This window comes from Eumetopias jubatus, unplaced genomic scaffold, assembly GCF_037043125.1.
Source record: "Eumetopias jubatus isolate StellerSeaLion01/CBP00866 unplaced genomic scaffold, mEumJub1_p1.0 scaffold_4, whole genome shotgun sequence".
Lineage (NCBI taxonomy): Eukaryota > Metazoa > Chordata > Mammalia > Carnivora > Otariidae > Eumetopias > Eumetopias jubatus.
In genome coordinates this window covers 62,977,271-62,996,519 of record NW_028274810.1, presented here as the reverse complement: position 1 = coordinate 62,996,519, position 19,249 = coordinate 62,977,271, and the positions used below count along the sequence as shown (strand labels likewise).

The following is a 19,249-nucleotide window of genomic DNA, read 5'->3' as shown; positions in this document are numbered from 1 at the left end:
TGGAAGACAGTTCTTAGGGAAAGAATAATGAACAAAGAGAAGGGGTCTGGGTCAAAGCTGAATGAAGGTGAAGGAATTAAGGAACGCAATGTGATGACTTATGGAGTAGGCAGAGAAGCAAGAGACTACAGGAAGAACTGATTTGGGAGAGGCAGGAACTCACAGTGATTGCCACTGTTGATGAGGTCAAGAGACACTTCCTGTGGCTCTGGAAACATGGAGGCTGTTGGTGCCTTACCGAGAGTGGTTTCAGGGGCGTGGTAGAAAAAGAAGGTGGACTGGAATGCTCTGAAGGGTTCACGGAGACTTTGGTCTAGTTACCCTAAACACCTCTCTAACTGAAGAGCACTAACACCACCAGTCAAAAACACTAAAAAAATCTTTTAAAACATATAGCTGAGTTGGCACAAAGTGCTCAGAAGCTGAAAACAAAGAGAAAGCAGAAATTGTGTGAGGTAAGCAGACTCTGAGGCCAGCCTTCACAGCACAGGCTGTGGAACCCCAGTGAGCTCTGGCCTCCATTTTCACAGCCAAGGTGGGGCCAGAAGACTAAGAGGAGAGAGTCACATAAAGCTGGAGCTCAAAGAGCTACCACCTCAGTGGGAGGTGAACTGAAAGAACTCACCTGCAAGAAAGGGAGAACCACAGGGAAGCCTGCCCACCTTGACTCTGATCCTGGATAGAGGGGAGAAAAAACTCTCTAAGAGTCTGTAACCATAACATGCTTCACATGGCTTCGCTTCTCAAATTCACACTGACTTTGGGGTGCTGGGTGGCTCAGAAGGTTCGTCAGCCAACTCTTGGTTTCGGCTCAGGTCATGATCTCTGGGTGGTGAGATCGAGCCCCAGGTCAGGTTCCAGCGTGGAGTCTGCTTGAGATCCTCTCTCTCCCTCTCCCCCTGCTCACACACTCTCTCTCTGTCTCTAGAATAAATAAACAGGGTTCCTGGGTGGCTCAGTCGGTTAAGCGTCTGCCTTTGGCTCAGGTCATGATCCCAGGGTCCTGGGATCAAGTCCCACATCGGGCTCCCTGCTCAGCCTGGAGTCTGCTTCTCCCTCTACCTCTACCTGCCCCCTGCTTGTGTACTCTGTCTCTCTCTCGAAATAAAATCTTAAAAAAAAAAAAATAATAATAAATAAATCTTTAAAAAAAAAATTCACACTGACTTTATGGTCTGAAATACCTTAAGCTGAGAATTTATTCTAAAGTGGTCCCAGATGGAAGTGCTCCCAGGCACCTAGAGGAAGTAAAGGTAAACCCTCTCTGAAGGAAAGAACTTTCAATGCAGGCCTCAAACAATCCTCCCAGATTAAATTTCAAGAAATACGACTTCACAGAAAAACAAACACAAACGTGTGTGTGTGTGTGTGTGTGTGTGTATTTGTATATACACATACAGACACAAAAAACAAGTTAAAGTTAGTAAAAGCCAGCAGAATCAGAACTGTAGATATCAGACACAGAACACAAACACACAGGAGAATGAAAACATGAGGCAGGAACATGAGATAATAAAAATGAGTAAACAAAGTCAAATGAGAACCAAATAGAATTTATATAAATGAAGAAAAGTCATTAAAATTGAAGACTTTTAACAAACAGGCTAGACAGCATACCTGATACGCCCAAAACCACAATTAGTGAACTAAACCCCAGATCTGAAAGAAATGATCACAACCTGCAGCACAAGGACACAGGAAGATGGGAAATTTGACAGAAGTTAAGGGACACGGAGGACAGACGCGAAGGTTTAACACACATCCAATCGAAGTTCTGAAGAGGGGAAACTGACTAGAGAAGAGGAAAGATAATGGCTGAGAATTTTCCAGAATTGATACAAGATATTAATCCTCAGATTTAGAAGCCCAGTGAATCTGAAGCAAAACAAATAAAATGAATACCATGGTCACAGGAGAGTCAAACCATCAAATATCAAAGAGAAAGAGATCTCCAAAAGAAGATGGACTTCTTACCACAGCAACAACAGTCAGACCAACCACCAACTTTTCAACAGCAATAATCAAAGCCAAAAGAAACTGACATAGTATCTCTGACATTCTTAAAGTGTATCAGTCAATCTAGAATTTAAAACCCAGTGAAAATATTCTCTGAGGCATGGGAAACAAAGTAAATTTCAAGTGATCAAAAACAAAGACTTAACCACCAATGGGCCCTTACTAGGAGACACTTTCAAGGATGCACTGCAGAAAGAAAAAATGACCCCAATACATACATATGGCTAAGTTAAATGAGATAGTACATACATACGGCTAAGTTAAATGAGATAGTACATACATACGGCTAAGTTAAATGAGATAGTACATACATACGGCTAAGTTAAATGAGATAGTACATACATACGGCTAAGTTAAATGAGATAGTACATACATACGGCTAAGTTAAATGAGATAGTACATACATACGGCTAAGTTAAATGAGATAGTACATACATACGGCTAAGTTAAATGAGATAGTACATACATATGGCTAAGTTAAATGAGATAGTACATACATATGGCTAAGTTGAAACGCTGCACAAAAGAACAATGATGATATCTGAGGGTAAAGCAAGACAGGAGAGGACTGAGACACCGCATGATAACGACTAAGGGGACAGAGAATAAGTCAGGTGGGGAGTGGGAACACGGAACCTTCCAAGGTCTTTATGTGCTGCTCAGAGGAGGACAGATTATTAATGAAATTTTGATTTCATCTACTTAAGTTACAGTTCCGGGGTAACCAGTAACAGAGTAAGTGGGAGGGGAGAGAGGCGGAATCTTCTCTGGTAGGGGTGTGGAGGGGCAGAGAGCCATGCTGAAGCTAGAAAGGGACACGGGATCAAAGGCAGAATTTTTAACGATGGGGAAGACTAGAGCATGACGTACACAACGGGGATGCTCCGACAGAGAGGGAAAGACTGAGGGTACCGAACAAAGGACAGAAAACCTGAGGAAAATGACTGAGAAGGCAAGAAGAAAGGGGATGATAGCAGGCCTCTGCAGGAGGGCGCATTCCTGTGCAGTGCTGAGAGGAAATACACAGACTGACCCTTTCTGGTCCTGGATGTCATGTGCAGGTGAAGAGAAGGCACATTTGTGGAGTGCTTACAATAGTGAACCCCCGGGGTTAGTGTTTCTGTATACAGTTGTCATCCAACCTTCACAACAAAACCAAAGACGAGGTTTTTAATATTTTGGGAAGCAAGACTGTAGATATTTACAGACGCAGACAATGAGGCTGGATTACGTGGGTTCTTCCTGTGACTAGGTTTGTGGACTCGGGCAAGGACTCAACTCCTGTGTGCCTCAGTTTCTTGTCCATGAAATGGGGTCAAAAATAGTACCTCACTCATGGAGTTGTTGTGGGGATCAAATGCCACAGTGTCTTCTCACTGCCCTTTCCACTCGGCCCTCATTCCCTCCTCTCTGGAGGACTGCCTGACCCTCCCAGACAGCACTGGCTACCCTCTCCTGCAGTCCACGTTACTGTGACTACATGTACTGTTTATGGCACCTTCAGTTTTTGTTTTCACATTTCCTCCACTAGCTCTAAGTTAGGAGCCATGGCTTATTAATCTTTATAGGACTGCTGAACTAAAACTTCTGCTTTGACTAAAGCAACGGATAAGTTTTCTATCTACTCTACTGACTCCTTTCAATGGTTTCTCAAAAACCAGAGTCTGATCAACAGATGTTTAGATTATGTACTCCTTGTGGGCATAATGTTATTGGGCACATTGTAGGCCTTTAAATATAAAATAAAGATAATTGGTTCTTGGCTTGGAAAAAAACCCAAAGCTTTAATGCTTCTGGAGTTTAAAAGAAAATGATACATGAGACTACTTTCTAGATTATTTTTTCTAGGCATAATTAGCCATTTCAAACGGTTTCAAATGCTCTAGCTTGTCAAACATCTCTGAGAAACTGGGACACCCATTAAACTGGGGTTCTGACAATTCAATAAATAGGGCACTGATGTCATGCAGTCATTCCGCATTTCACTAAACATCATTTCAAATCTATAAAATTCTTTATGTTGGTTAATAGCTGTGGAAAAATATGCAATATCTGAAAAAAAAGTTAAGCAATTTTATGAGCCATATGGAATATCTGTCATTTTTCACAGACTGTTTTAACCCTTCCACGTAAATTTTTACGGCGCAAAAAATCTTTTTCAATACATTTCTCTATAAAATGATGAAACAAGACCCTGTTTACCTTTTGGAAAGTAGACACAGGTGAAACAGCAAACATATTTCCCTCCCCAAACACTTCTGTCCAATTCCTCTGAGACACTTTCATTCTGTTTTTAAAATGGTATTCATTATCAGGATTGAAAGCCTAGATTCAAAGAGAACAGAGAAACACCATTATTATCTATTTCTATAGCAACAAATATTAGCATTAGAAAAGACGAAAAAATATAGCATTGGACTCCTTCGGTAATGGAATCTTTCAAATATCCCAACAGCGTGTACCCCTGAGCTAGGGCAGAGGAGCGGGTGAGTGAGGGAGAGCTCTCCTCTCCTGTCCAGTGGCCGCCGGGAGGGAATGCAGGGCACACGGCCAGGTGTCCTGAGCTGCTGCAGGTACGGCCAGGCAGCAGGGCCGTAAAGGCCCCTTCTTCACACAGCTACTGGGACTAGTCAGGGAAAAAGGCCAGAAACCAAACCGCAGGAGCACCCCATGTGAAAGCATTTATGATGTGAATAATCAGGAAGACATGAGGGAAAGCAATTTAATTATTGTAAGAGCTAAGAAAGCTATTAAAATTAGAAAGGTATTTTGTTAAAACTGAGAACACAGAATGAATGGTTGCTCTGTTTTAAAAATAAAAAGCAAGGTCCCTAACAGCTAAATTAATACCTTTTACAATATCATTATCACTCATTATTAATTACAAGTCAGAGGACAGTCGGTACTTTAAACAAAATCAAAACACAAAGTACTTCATTTTAGAGATAATGTACCATCGTAAGCACACCCAGGAGACCAGTGGGAATCGGATCTTGTTTAATTCTCTCTGCAACCAGTTCTATTAATAGCATCAACATGTTGTAGATTCCTTCATGAATTTCAGTACCCCACTTGTGAACAGCACTCGAAGTCAGGAGCTACAAAAACAAAGGGCACTTTAGAGTCCAACTTGAAAAGAAAAAGTCTATTGTTTATCAGCTCAATCTTGAATAATCAAGAGATGATTACCATAGTATCACTTTTATGCAGATGACTTGCTTTAAAAGGCCTATAGCCTGCAGCCCATCTACTCACTCAATGATTTCAGAATCAACATTGAGTTTTGTTTTTGAACATTAATTCCCTCACACTGAAGCAGCTGGTTTAAAAGAAAATTTTCATTTGCTTCTCCACTTTTCGTTATTACTTGGGGAGGTCAAGTGGTGTAGAGCAAGGAAGAACCTGAGACCAAATCCTGGAGCTACTACTGTTTTATAGCTGTATGGCCTTGGACAAGAAATCACCCGAGTTCCCAGGGGCTCAGATGTCTCAGGTCTAAAGGGGCAAAATTCCTACCCACTTCACATAGATGTGGTGAGTATCAAAAGATAAAACAAATGTGAAAGTGTTTTATAAATAGCAAGGTATTATTATTAACATATAATGGCTGTAACTATTAACCAATGTTCCTAGAATCTAAGAAGTACGCTATCTTTCATGATTTGAACATACATATTCCTGCTGTATTCTTAATATCTCAGAAACAGGACCGCGTCTTTCCACCTGTTGACCAGATGGCAACCGGACTACGAATGTGAAAGAATTTTAGAAATACTTTACCAGATTCTTTTGCTTCTATTCTCCTTTTGGTATGTAGAGAAGTAACATGCAATTTTAAAAAATGTTTAAGCAAATCTAAAAGAACTCTAAGTGATAAGGCATTGTAACATTTTGCAGCTATTTTTCTTTAATATAAAACAAAAAACATGTAACAATGGTGCATCTTACACTCAGCATCTTAAGACTCATTAAAAAGGAGGGAAAAGGCGCATAGATGAATCTAAAATAATCATCATTGGATTTCTCCAAGCCTCAGTCTAGTCCTTGGGGAAATCTAATGCAGGAACAACTTGCCAGAACAGGAAATGAGAAAATCAAAGGGTTTCACTTAATAAAATGATGGCAAATTGGTATGGTGGTATCATGTTTTTGTAAGATTTCCCTTCAGAAGGAAAACACTATGCAATAAAAATTCCATCTTGGTCACACTGAGAACCCCTTAACAAGAGCAGCTTGAAAGAGCCCAAACTTCTTTAGCTACAGAAAAAAATCCCAGTTCCAGATTTTCTAAATACCAATTAGCTGCACTATTTGTGCAAACAAGCAATAACCGTATGACTGATTTTATATAAACCAATGAGTTATTTTTTTTTGCAAGAATTTTTTGCCTGCCTCTATCTTCTTCCTATACTTAAATAATAAAGCAAAAGGAAGCAGACGAGCATTCGAGAAGGGTCATGTGACTATAAAATAAAATGTATGTGGATGTAGCACCACTCCCTCTGCTGCCATCTCATTTGCTCAGTTTTGAATGTGGACAGGGAAGTCTACCTACCTTGCAGAAGATGGGGGAAAGACAGGCAGCCCTTTGTGGGGAAGCTATGCTCAAGGTTTCAACGTAACTATGCCCTATGGCCAGACCTAGATTTCCTTTCCTGCTTGAACGCACAGTCAAGAATCCAGGCCAGCCTGAAGGTAAGAGGTGAAGAAGGCAGACATGACAACAGAGCCCCTGTGGTGCGCCTTATTCATACAATTGTGTATTTCTTACACCCTTCCTTCTAATGAATCATTTGAGATGTCTTGCAAGAAAAGTCAAGGGAAGAGGATAGAGGGATAGTCATCGTACCAGGAAACACAGCTAAGGGAAATGATACCAGTTATATAAAATACTATCGAGCTTTCTGGTAGCCAGGTCTAAAGGCACACAGAACTCTGTAAATTAAATTCTGATTTAATTAAGAACAAGCATGCTTTATTGATGTGGACGAGAACCTTTTTTATAGCTCTAAACTGTAAAGAGAATTTAACATATACAGTTTTACATAAGCAACACTGAATAATATAACAGACGGTACCCTTGTGCTTGTAGTTTCGCAGAAAAAAACAACCAAGCAACCAACCACTGGACCATTTATTACACTATTACAAAGAGCTGAGGTCATAATATAAAACTGTTTTCTGAAGTGTCTCTGCACAGAGTTACAGTAATATATTCCAAATATGTAACCTGTTGGTGACCTGCATTGACACAGGGCTCTCTGAATCTGGAGACCATCAACCTAAAGGTCCTTATACTGATAAATCCTTTTCCATGAATAAAGTTGCTTTTTCTTTCTGTAAATTTATGCATATGACATAATGCATCACAGTATGTGACATTATAAAAACTCTATTTTTTAAAAAATTACTATAATTCTCAACAGAATTCGTAAAAGTTTAAAATTTTAAATGATAAATTGGTAGATGAATTCATCCAAAATGAACGTAAGTCTTGATTCCATGTAATCTCTGCCCAAATGACAATTTTAAAGAATTTCACACTTTTTTCAAAGATGCAGCTGTTTTTGTTCCTAAGATTAATTTTGGTATTTTTTGAGCCTCGAATCAAGGGAGATTCTATCAAGATGTAGATGGGAATAATAGTTTACAAATGAGCAGTTTATTTTGCTGGGTTTTAGGATAAATACAATCTTCACCCATCTGTGGCTCTAGTGACTTCCTTGCATATGGGACAAAAATGGATGTCAAAACCCAGAAGGACAAGACAGCAGGGAGACTCACTCATTCAGCAAAGATTTACTGAGCTCTCTCTCGGAGGTAGGCACTGGCTATACGCTAGGGAAAACGACAGTGTCTATGACATTGTCCCTGCTCTTTGGGGAGTTCAGAACTCATGCCCTGAAAAGGGAATCATGCTGAGTTAGATTGCTTTCAGAATCACAAATCCTGTGATCTCCTATTCTCCCTGTTAAGAACAATTGCTTTATGAGCGACGTGACCAGAAGGGGAAGACTCACATCAGTCTAGCTCTGCCGGAGATGCTGCCACACGCCTGCCATTTTGCCATGAAACATACTCAATCCAGTCAAATGTTGTACAGTGCAAATTCCTGTGTCTGTCTCAGTACAACAATCAGGACAAATGGCTTGTATTTTGATAAATCAGTCTTATCTTTCTAAATGGCACAAGCCTCAGATTAGTATGATATGTGATCTCCTAGTATAGGTAGGTCTTAACCTATTCTTTGGCAACTAAAGAGGAAGTAAAAGTGACAGCCATCCAAAGACATGTGCAAACAATTAAATATAAAAGTCAATCATTCATAAGCCCCAAATTCGGAGTGACTTGGTTCAGAGTAGGGGATTCCTCAGTTGAACAAGATTCACAAACTGTTCTCACACAAAAACGAAAATGAAAAGCCCCCACCCAAAAAACCAGACTAGCACATTTTTCCTTACCTTTTTAAAGGCTTCAGGCATACACCTATCCATAAATCTTTTACAATTCTCATCAGACTCGGAAAGACCTTAGTAAAATAAATGAAACAATATGCCTTACTAAGATTTTAGGCAGTTTGCAGAAATCATATATATTATTCCAAATTCATATGCATGGAAGTATTTATTTACAGAAACCTTGATACTTAAGAGATTAAAAGCAGAATATATATATATTCTGATGAACAAGCAGACTATCACAGTATTAATGTATTTGTTAACAGCCCAATATATTAATATGTATTAATTCATATACATTTGTTAATAGTGTAATAAATAATTAGAAGTGAAATGGTTGAACTTATGTTTCCATTGTCAGAGGAACTTCAAATGATCTGACTTAACGCCAACGGCTGCCTCTTACTAGCTATTGTTTTCCTAAATAGCTCTATAAAAACACAATTATTCTCAATAGATACCAAAATCACTCTTCTTCCCTAAAACCTAGGGGACTCTGTTAACAAATGCGCAGAGTTGTGCCTGGCACACAACAGGTGATGAATATCTGCTAAGTGAATGAATGAATCCACTGTAAAGTTACCCGTTGGAATACATCGTTTAAAAAAAACCTTAATAGTATATTTGGCTTGTCACTGGGAATCCTGTTGGACCCATTTTCTTTTCTTCAGACCCACCACGTAGCACAGTACCTACACCCTAACAGGCCAGCAATAAATGCTGCTGCTGAGAAGCCAGTCATCAGGCGCCATAAAAGGCTATGGGAATTAAATCTGACCCTAGTCAAAATATTTCTTTTTGATGTGCCTCATATTTAATCACGGTGGTAAACTATGCACACCCTTTTAATGAGGGGAAAAAAAAAATCACAAAACAGTGGACCAATTCATCTTATTTTATAACTGAACTGCATATGAAAAATAAATTATTTTTCTTCAATGTAATTAGAGTCAAGAAGCTTCCTTATATTGACACGCATTTTCCAACCTGGAGGCATTTTATTACTCTGTTGGTTTAACATCTGTAAAGCGCTCAAGACAGTGCCAAACATTTAATATGTACAAAATGTTCGCCAAATAAATATTACTTTCTTCTCCTAAAGAATAAAAAGCCACTGAATTGAACCTTAAAGTGCTCCAAGCTTTTGTGGAAAATGTTCATTTCAGTTTCTATAAAGCTTTTCAATTATATTTTAAAGACTCTTACACTCTGTTGGAGCTAGAAGAAAACAGCTGATTTAATTCAAAGCTTTTATTCCACAGGGGCTACACCAAGACTGGGAGAGTAAATGATCAAATAGTATACAGATGGGCGATCACACAAGAGTGAAGATTAACGTCAGGCCTCCGATCAAAACAGTCCCCTCCTCCTGTGTCCTGCGGTGTGAGAACTTACCAAGTCTGGCCAGATAGGTAGACGCCAACAGGCATTTGCCTAGTGATTCTTCTCGCTTGTAAGGGATGGACCAGTGATCAGTCAAAACACGGCTTTCCAGTTCATACAAATTGGTTGTAGGGAATTCAATTCCTTCCCCCGAGCAGTTTCCGTTTTCATCATTCTTCTGACAAAAAGGGTTTATGGTAAAAAAACAAATACGCTCATTAGCGACTACTGTAAAAGTTCTCACTTGGGCACAGAGCAGACACTGACCCAGAGCACACCCACCTTCCCTGTCTTCAGAAGGGAGAGATTTCCCCAAAGAGTTCTCCGCACTGCTGTCTCCACCTCCTCACACGGACTCACCCCTGACCCCACACCAGTATGTCTTCCAGAGGCCCTACTCTCCCACAGCGGCTGTTGTTCAGGCCGGCACTAAGTCATTAAATCCAATGAACAGTTTCAGTCCTTCTCTTCCTTCTCGGCAATATCTGCGCTTCTGCCCGCTCCCTCTTCTTGAAATGCTAGCTCACATCCCTCACCTCCTGGGGGGGCACACCTCCCTGTTCTCCTCCTGTGGGTCTGGTTGTTCTGTTCTGTCTCTTCTGGTACGTACCCCCTCTTCCTGACCATCAAATACTGGAGCTTCTCAAACCTCAGCCCTAGGGTCTCTCCTCTCGGTGATCTCCATCCCAGAGAAGGGCAGCACAGCCAGAAATCAAGGACTCATTCTTTTTTTTTTTTTTTTAATTTATTTGACAGAGAGATAGAGAGCACAAGTAGGCAGAGCGGCAGGCAAAGGGAGAGGGAGAAGCAGGCTCCCCGCTGAGCAGGGAGCCCGACGCGGGGCTCGATCCCAAGACCCTGGGACCATGACCTGAGCCAAAGGCAGACGCCCAACTGACTGAGCCACCCAGGCGCCCCTCAATGACTCATTCTTAACGCTGTTCTCCCACCACCCCCTCAAGATCTGGTGATGAGACCCCCAAAATTTCTCTCAAATCCATCTACTTCTGTCCACCTCCATGGAGATACCACTATTCCCGAATTCACCTGTCTACCTTCTTTGACCTACATAACTCCTGTGCATCCTTAACTGTTTTCAGAAAAGCCTTTCTGGAACTCCTAAACTATACTGAATTCTTCTCATTATTTTATACTCTTACCATCCTGAACTTCTCTTTCATAGCACTGCTCACAAATTTTACCCTTATTTATGATATATTTTGTCTGCTGCCACTAGACCAAGCCCCATGAAGACATGGACCCTGTCCAGTTCTGACTGCCTCTTCTCTCCAGAACCTGGCGCCTAACACAAAGCAGGTATTTAATATATGTTGTTAAGTGGAAAAATACTTCATGAAAACAAAGTTTCAACTATCAATAGGGTAAGTGCCAGACTTTCCATCAGTTCTTACCACAGTAATTTGTTCTAAAGCAAACTGGGCCCCTCCCCCAAACTGCCTAATACCTACTCTGGTTTAAATTTTCACAATTCACTCTATAATTTAATCATTACAAAATAAAATCATTCCATTAAAAAATTACCTTTAGCCTCAATTAAGGAAAAGACCATAAATATAAAGCAGAAGTGATAAAAATACACAGAAGAAAATGATTTTCAATCCCATATGAGAGCTAAAGGAATGTGACTTTTTTTTTTTTAGGTTCATGGTTAAAAAAGATAAGACAAAAAATAGAAAGGTGATGAAAAACTAAAAATGGGGTAGACAACAATGTAAACTGGAAGTGAAGGGTGGGGGTTGACAAAACAGGTTTGGAATCATAATGTTATGGGGAAAATCCAGTTTTTAAAATATAATACTTTTCAGAAATACATGTAATCAATAAGTTCTATAAACAAAACTTCTTTTGTTTTGAGAACCTGAGGATACTCTAATGAGTAAAGATTTTACTATACTTTCAAAATTGTTTACTTGTTAAATGCTTAAATTTATTAACCTAGGATCAAAGTAGAATTAGGGCATACAAAAATAAAATCCAACTGGATGACATGCTATGCCATTACTACAAAATATCTATCATTAATTTCTACAGGAGTTAACAGTATCAAATCATATATGAAATCACTGAATGCACCTAGCAGCTACTAAAGCTACGAGCTTCCAAGCAGGACGGCTGCCTTCCTAAGCGTCACAGGAGAGCTGCGTCCTCTCTCTGCTCTCCAGCAGGCGAAGACACAATGAGGTCAGCAGCAGCCTATACCCAGAAGAGGCCCTCACTGGAACTCGACCACGCAGGCACTCTTGGACTTCCAGCCTCCAGAACAGTGAGAAATGAATTCCTGCCGTTCATAAGCCAAAAAACAAGCAACCAAAGAGCTAAGAGCTTCCTCTGGGGGCTGAGGGGGAGGCGAGGTCTTTAACATCAGTAATGAGATGAACATCATGTGTGCACTGAAGTAACGCACCATGAAGGCACAACATCACTTCTGTGGTCGTCCTACCAAATGTGCAAACCTGAATCTTGTCATGAGGAAACCCAACGTGACGAACACTCAAAAAATAACTAGCCTGTGTTCTTCAAAAATGTTAAAGTCATGAAAAGACTGAGGATGACCAGACAGACAAGTATCTGTGATACGGTCTCCTGGCAGGAATTTCTGTTTTGGTTTTACATGACTTCTTGGCTTCAAAGAACTTTAGTACTGGATCAATGTTAATTTCCTCATTTTGATAATGTGCAAAGGTTAAAAAAGAGAGTATCTTCATTTTTAGGAAACACAAACTGAAGTATTTAGGGGTGAAGGGGCATCATGTCCATAATTTATTCTCCAACAGTTCAGGAAAAGCAGTAACAAAACAGGCACACACACATTTATATACACATGAACACAACACATGTATGCATATATAAAGAGAGAATAAAGAGACTGTGATAAAATGTTAACATCTGAAGAACCTGAATACAGGTTACATAAAAATTCCAGACTTATGGTAAAGTTGCAATGTACTTTTTTGCAACTTTTCTGTAAACCTGGAATTTTCTGTAAATCTGGAATTATTTCAAAATTAAAATAAAAACAATTTAGTCAGATGAATATATAAAGACATAGGATTTTGGAGCCAGAGAGAATCTAAGAAAATTCAGTATTTTACACAGGTATAACCTAATGAATCTAGAGAGGTAGGGGTGTACCTATAGTGGTAAAAAAAAAAAAAAAGTTAAATTATACTTAGTATGCTCTACTTAAGAACCTCATTCCCATTGGTAACATAAATAATTCGGTTTCTAAATACTTCTATGTTTTTGTCTCAGATTACTAAATAAGGTACATGTACTTTGTAGAAAATACAGAAAATATGAGTAGCAAAAAATAAAACCCACCATTAATTCCACCACTTAAAAATTAATCACAGTGACATTTTAATAACTATTTTTCCAGTAAAAGCTATTTCTTTACAGATTTCATTTTCTTAAAAATGTATAAATGTGGAACTAACCACCTCAACAGGCCCCATCATTCTCTCTCATATAAAGACAGTATTAATGTAGTATTTCTTCTCCTATCTGATTTAAAAAGCTGATGCAGAAAGCAATAATTATGAAACTATGTTAATGGAGCAATGTTTTGTGTCCTATTGAAATTAAGTTGATATTAATCTGAACTACACTGCTACAAATTCAGATGTTAATTATAATCTACAGGGCAACCGCTAAGAAAATAACTTAAAAATATATACAGTAAAAGAAAAAACAAGGGAATTAAAATGGTATACTCAAAAATAGCTACTTAATACAAAAGACAGGAGTAATGGAGGATTAGAGGAACAAAAAAGCATAAGACATAGAAAACAAATAGCAAAATGGCAGATGTAAATTGTCTTATCAATTAAGTTATGATTATCAGTAATATGTTAAATACAAATGGACTAAACACTCCAATGAAAATGGTAGAGATCCGCAGAATGAATTCTTAAAAAAATGATCCGTGGCTTTGGTTGATTGAGCATCCAACCCGATTTTGGCTCAGGTCATGATCTCAGGGTTTTAAGACTGAGCCTCATGTTGGGCTCTGCATGGAGTGTGGAGCCTGCTTGGGATTCTCTCTCTCCCTCTCCCTCTGCCCTGCCCCAACTCCCACCCCCACTTGCGTGCATGTGCACACACACTCTCTCTTTAAAAAAAAAAAAAGATAAAATTTAAAAATTTAAAAATAAAATAAATAAAAAACAATCCAACTATATGCTATCTACAACAGACACACTTCAGATTCAAAGACACAAAGAGGCTGAAATAAAAGGAACAAAAGATATATCATGTACACGTAAAAGAGTTGGAGCGGCTACACTAGTATCAAACAGGCTAGATGTTAAGACAAACATACTACTACTAAAGATAAAAAGGGATACTTCATAATGATAAAAAAAGGTCAAAATAGCAGGAAGATAAAATAAAAGGACGGAAAAAGACATACCATTAATAGAGTAACCAAAAGACAGCTATAATGGTTGGCTACACTAATATAAAAAAAAATAGATATTATGTGAAAATATGTTACTAAAGACAAGGAATTTTTTTATGATAAAGGGTTAATCTATCGGGAAGACATAACAATTATAAAAATGTATGCATCTAAAAAGAGACTCAAAGTAAAGGAAGCAAAAAGTGACAGAACTTAAGAGAGAAATACATACTTCAACAAAAATAGTTGGAGACTTCAACACCTCACTTTCAGTAATAGACAAGATAAAAGATCAACAAGGGTATGGAAGAGTTAAATAAATAATACTACAAACTAAGTCTGAAAGACATTTATAGAATATTCCACCCAATCACAGCAGAATATACATTCTTAAGTGCACATAGAACACTCTTCAAGATACAGCATGTTAGATCCTGAAACAAGCCTCAAAAAATTTGGAAGAATTAAATCATACCAAGTGTATTCTCTGACCACAATGGAATGAAATTAGATATCAACAGCAGAAGGAAAGGAAATCTAAAAACATGTGAAAATTAAACAACATACTTCTAAATACCAGTGGGTCAAAAAAATTACAAGGGAAATTAGAAAGTGCTTTGAGATGAATGAAAATTAAAATACGACAAAACTTATGATGCAGTGATTAGAGGAAATTTTTTTAAAAAGAAGAAAGATCTCAAATCAATAACTTGACCATGAACCTTAGGGAACTAGAAAAAGAGCAAACTAAACCCAAGGAAGCAGGAGGAAAGAAATAATAAGGATTAGAGTGGAAATAAATGAAAGAATAGAAAAAACAATAGAGACAATAAAACCAAAAGTTGGTTCTTTGAAAAGATCAACAAAAAGGAGAAATTTTTAGCCAGACTGACCAAGAAAGAAAGAGAGAAGACTCAAATTACTAAAATCAGGAACAAAAGAGGGGCTATCAACACTGACCTTACAGAGATAAAAACGACTGTTTAAGAAATACTATTGATGATTATATGCCAACAAATTAGATAATCTAGATGAAATGGATATATTCCTAGAAGGACATAAACCACCAAAACTGACTCAAGAAGAAACAAAATCTGAATAGACCTATACCAAGTAAATGGAGTGCTTTGTAATCAAAAGCTTCCCACAAAGAAAAGCCCAGGGCTAGATGCCATTACCAATCAATTGTCCCAAACTCTTAAAAGAAGAATTAACATCAATCCTTCACACTCTTCCCCCACCCCCCAGAAAAAAGAAAGAAAAGGAGGGAACACTTACCAATTTATTTTAGGAGGTCAGTATTACTCTGATATTAAAGCCAGACAAAGATACTTCACATTGATGGATGCCTGATGAATGAATGGATAAACCAAATGTGGTATATACATGCAATAGTATATTCAGTCTTTAAAAAGTAGGAAATTCTCATACATGCTACAACATGCATGAACCCTGAAGACATTAGTGCTAAGTGAAATAAGCCAGTCACAAAAGGACAAATAATGTATGTTTCCATGTATATGAGGTAACTAGAGTAGTCATATTCATAGAGACAAAAAATAGAATGGTGGTTGCCAAGGGCTGGAGGCAAGGGAGAATAAGAAGTTACTGTTTACCGAGTATATAGTTTCAGTTTGGGAAGATGAAAAAATTCTGGAGATGGATGGTGTGATGGTCATAGAACAATGGAATGTACTTACTGCCACAGAACTATACTTGAAAATGGTTAAAATGGTAAATTTATGTCAGGTATATTTTACCACAGTTTTTAAAAAATGGACAAAGATATCACAGAAAAAAACAAAAAACTATGGACAGATCAATATCCCTATGAATATAGATACAAAAATCCTTCATAATAAACTAGCAAACCAAATCCAGCAGTATATAAAAAGGACTATACTCGTTAGCAAGTATGACTTATTCCAGGCATGCAAGGTTCGTTTAGCATACAAAAATCAATCAATATACTACACAACAGAATAAAAGACAAAAAACACATGATCATCTCAATAGATCCAGAAAAAATATTCACAAAATCCAACACCTTTTCATGATAAAAATATATGCAACAAAGAGGGAATTTCCTCAACCTGATAAAAGGCATCTAAGAAAGTCTATAATTAACATCATACTTAATTGTGAAAGACTGAATGCTTTCCTCTGAAGTCAAGAAAAAGAAGGATGCCTGTTCTCACAGCTTCCATTCAACACTGTACTGGAGTATCTGGCCAGAGCACTTAGGCAAAGTAAGAAATAAAAGGCCTTCGTTCATATTGAAAAGGAAGAAGAAAACTATTTACATTCACTGATGACACAATCTTGTGTACAGAAAATTCTAAGGAATACACCAAAAACAAACCAACCCTACTAGAATAAATGAGTTCAGCAAGGTTGCAGTTGCAGAATACAATATCAATATGTAAAATTCAACTGTACTTCTATACACTAATAATGAACAATCCTAAAATAAAATTAAGAAAATTCCATTTACAATAACATCAAAAAGAATAAAATACTTAGGCAGTACAAGACTCATACACTGAAACACAACATTACGGCAAAGGAATTAAAGAAGACCTAAATAAATGGAAGACATCCCGCGTTCATGGACTGGAAGTTAATTATTGTTAAGATGGCAATAACTCCCAAATTAGTCTATAGTTTCAAAACAACGAGCATCAAAATTCCAGCTGGCTTCTTTGCAAAAACTGATAAGCTGACTCTAAAACTCACATAGAAATGCAAAAAGCCCCGAACAGCCAAGATAATCTTAAAAAAGAATAAAGTTTGAGGATCTAAAAAAAAAAAAAAAAAAAAGTACTACAAAGCTATAGTAATCAAGACAATCTGGTACTGGCATAAAGATAAACATACAGATCAAGGAATTGAATTGATGAGATTTCAAAAATACAAAACCCTTATATTTGTGGTCAACTGATTTTCAACAAGGGTGACAATACAATTTGATTAATCTTTGACAAAGGCATTAAAAGCAATTCAATGAAGGTTAGCCTTTACAACAAATGGTGCTGAGTCAACTGAACATACACAAGCAAAATAATGAAACTTGACCCCTACCTCATACACAAATTAACTCAAAATGTAACATAGGAATAAATCTACATGACCGTGGACTGGGCAATTATTTCTTAGATAGGACAACAAAAACACAACGTCAAAAGAAAAAATAAGTAAATGTTGAATTCTGAATTTCATCAAACTAAAAACTTTTTATGTATCAAAGGACATCATTAGAAAAGTGAAAAGACAATCATAGAATGGGAGAAAATGTTTGCAAATTTCATATCTGATAAAAGACTTTTATCTAAAAAAGAACTTATTAAATAAAATCTTTAAATAAACAAACAAATAAGAGCTCTTACAACTCAACAATAAAAAGACAAACACCTCAATAAAAAATGCGTAAATGGGGGCGCTGTGTGGCTCAGTCGGTTAAGCATCCGACTCTTGATCTCAGCTCAGGTCTCGATCTCAGGGTGGTGAGTTTGAGCCCCATGATGGGCTCCACGCTGGGCATGTAGCTTACCAAAAAAAACCCAAAAAATGATCTGAATGGACATTTCTCCAAAGAAGATAGAAGATATAAATGGCCAATAATGAGCACAGGAAAAGATGCTCAGTATTACTGGTCCTCAGGGATATACAAATCAAACCCTAAAGATGCCACCTTCACATACATTAATTAGAATGACTAAAATTAAAAAGGTAAGTACTGGTGAGGATGTGGAGAAATTGGAACCCTCATACACTGCTGGTCAGAATATAAAATGGTGCAGCTACTTTGCAAGACTATTTGTCAATTCCTCAAGAGTTAATCATAGTTACCATAGGACACAGCAATTGTACTCATTGATATATTTACCAGATATACCCTAGAGAGATGAAACATATGTCCACACAAAAACTTGTATATGAATGTGCACAGCAGCACTGGTGATAGTAAGTCAAAAAGCGGTAAAAATCCAATGTTATCAAAACTAATGAATGAATAAATGTGGTATATCCAAACAATGGAATATTTTTAGCCCTAAAAATAGACGAAATGCTGATACATGCTACAAAATGAATGACATTAAAAAACATTTTGATAAATAAAAGCCAGACCAAAAGGCCACATACTCTATGATTCTGTTTATATAAATGTCTAGAATAGGCAAATCCACAGACAAAGAAAGTGGATTAGTGGTTGCCAGAGGATGGGAGGGGGGAGAAAAGGAGAGGCTGTTATTGGACATAAAGTTTCTTTTGGGGGCAATTAAAATATTCTAAAAGAGTAGTGATGGTTGCACAAATCTGTGAATGCATACTTTAAAAGGCTGAACTTTATGGTATATGAATTGTATATCAATAAGGCTGTTATTTTAAAAAGCTGATTAAGGAATTCAATGATTACAGTCACTAAACATGAATAAGTATATAAATACATCTAAGAATTTCACAACACAGAGCTGTACCTAATGATCTATAATGAAAATGATACATATGCCCATTTGACAGTTTTAAAACAGCAATTTAAAAAATAATATATTTGAGATCTAAGAGGCAAAAAAATCTCATGTTGCCTCCTAAGCAGTTAACATTCTTGATCTTGAAAAAAAAGAGAACAGACATGGTTTAACGAATGATACAGAGCAGCTTTACATTTTGAGGAGGTTGCTGGCAACACAAAGAGATAGGGAATCACAAGAGAGGAGGCAAGAGTGACATGAATCCATTTTCAGGTTGGTTTAATATTTTGAGTCATCACTTTGAGTAGAGCCTGTCCTTGGCAAAAATTACCTATTGAGCAAGAGAACACACGCAAAAGCAGCTCAGAATTGTCCTATTGCAAAACAGCTCCCAACAGAAATATGGTATTGGGCTTTTACTAAGAACTAAGGAATGTAATATACTAATTTCTCATAAGATGCCAAGTCTAAATGATACTCAAGTAACCATTAATGATTAC

At 37.6% G+C, this 19,249-nt stretch overlaps 1 protein-coding gene across 3 annotated transcripts in view; it reads right to left on the bottom strand.

The window, feature by feature from the left end:
- The window catches only part of USP24 (ubiquitin specific peptidase 24), a 137,030-nt gene that overhangs the window by 98,669 nt on the left and 19,112 nt on the right, over positions 1 to 19,249 (bottom strand). For 2 of the 3 annotated variants that reach the window (XM_088022401.1, XM_028106893.2), the window contains exons 2-5: positions 9,870 to 10,035; positions 8,478 to 8,545; positions 4,971 to 5,114; positions 4,219 to 4,341 (exon numbers count right to left, since the gene is read on the bottom strand). In XM_088022401.1, the coding sequence (XP_087878527.1) occupies positions 4,219 to 4,341; positions 4,971 to 5,114; positions 8,478 to 8,545; positions 9,870 to 10,035 (501 nt within the window). The remainder of the gene's footprint in view (positions 1 to 4,218; positions 4,342 to 4,970; positions 5,115 to 8,477; positions 8,546 to 9,869; positions 10,036 to 19,249) is intronic. The other variant, XM_028106894.2, reaches the window with a different exon arrangement.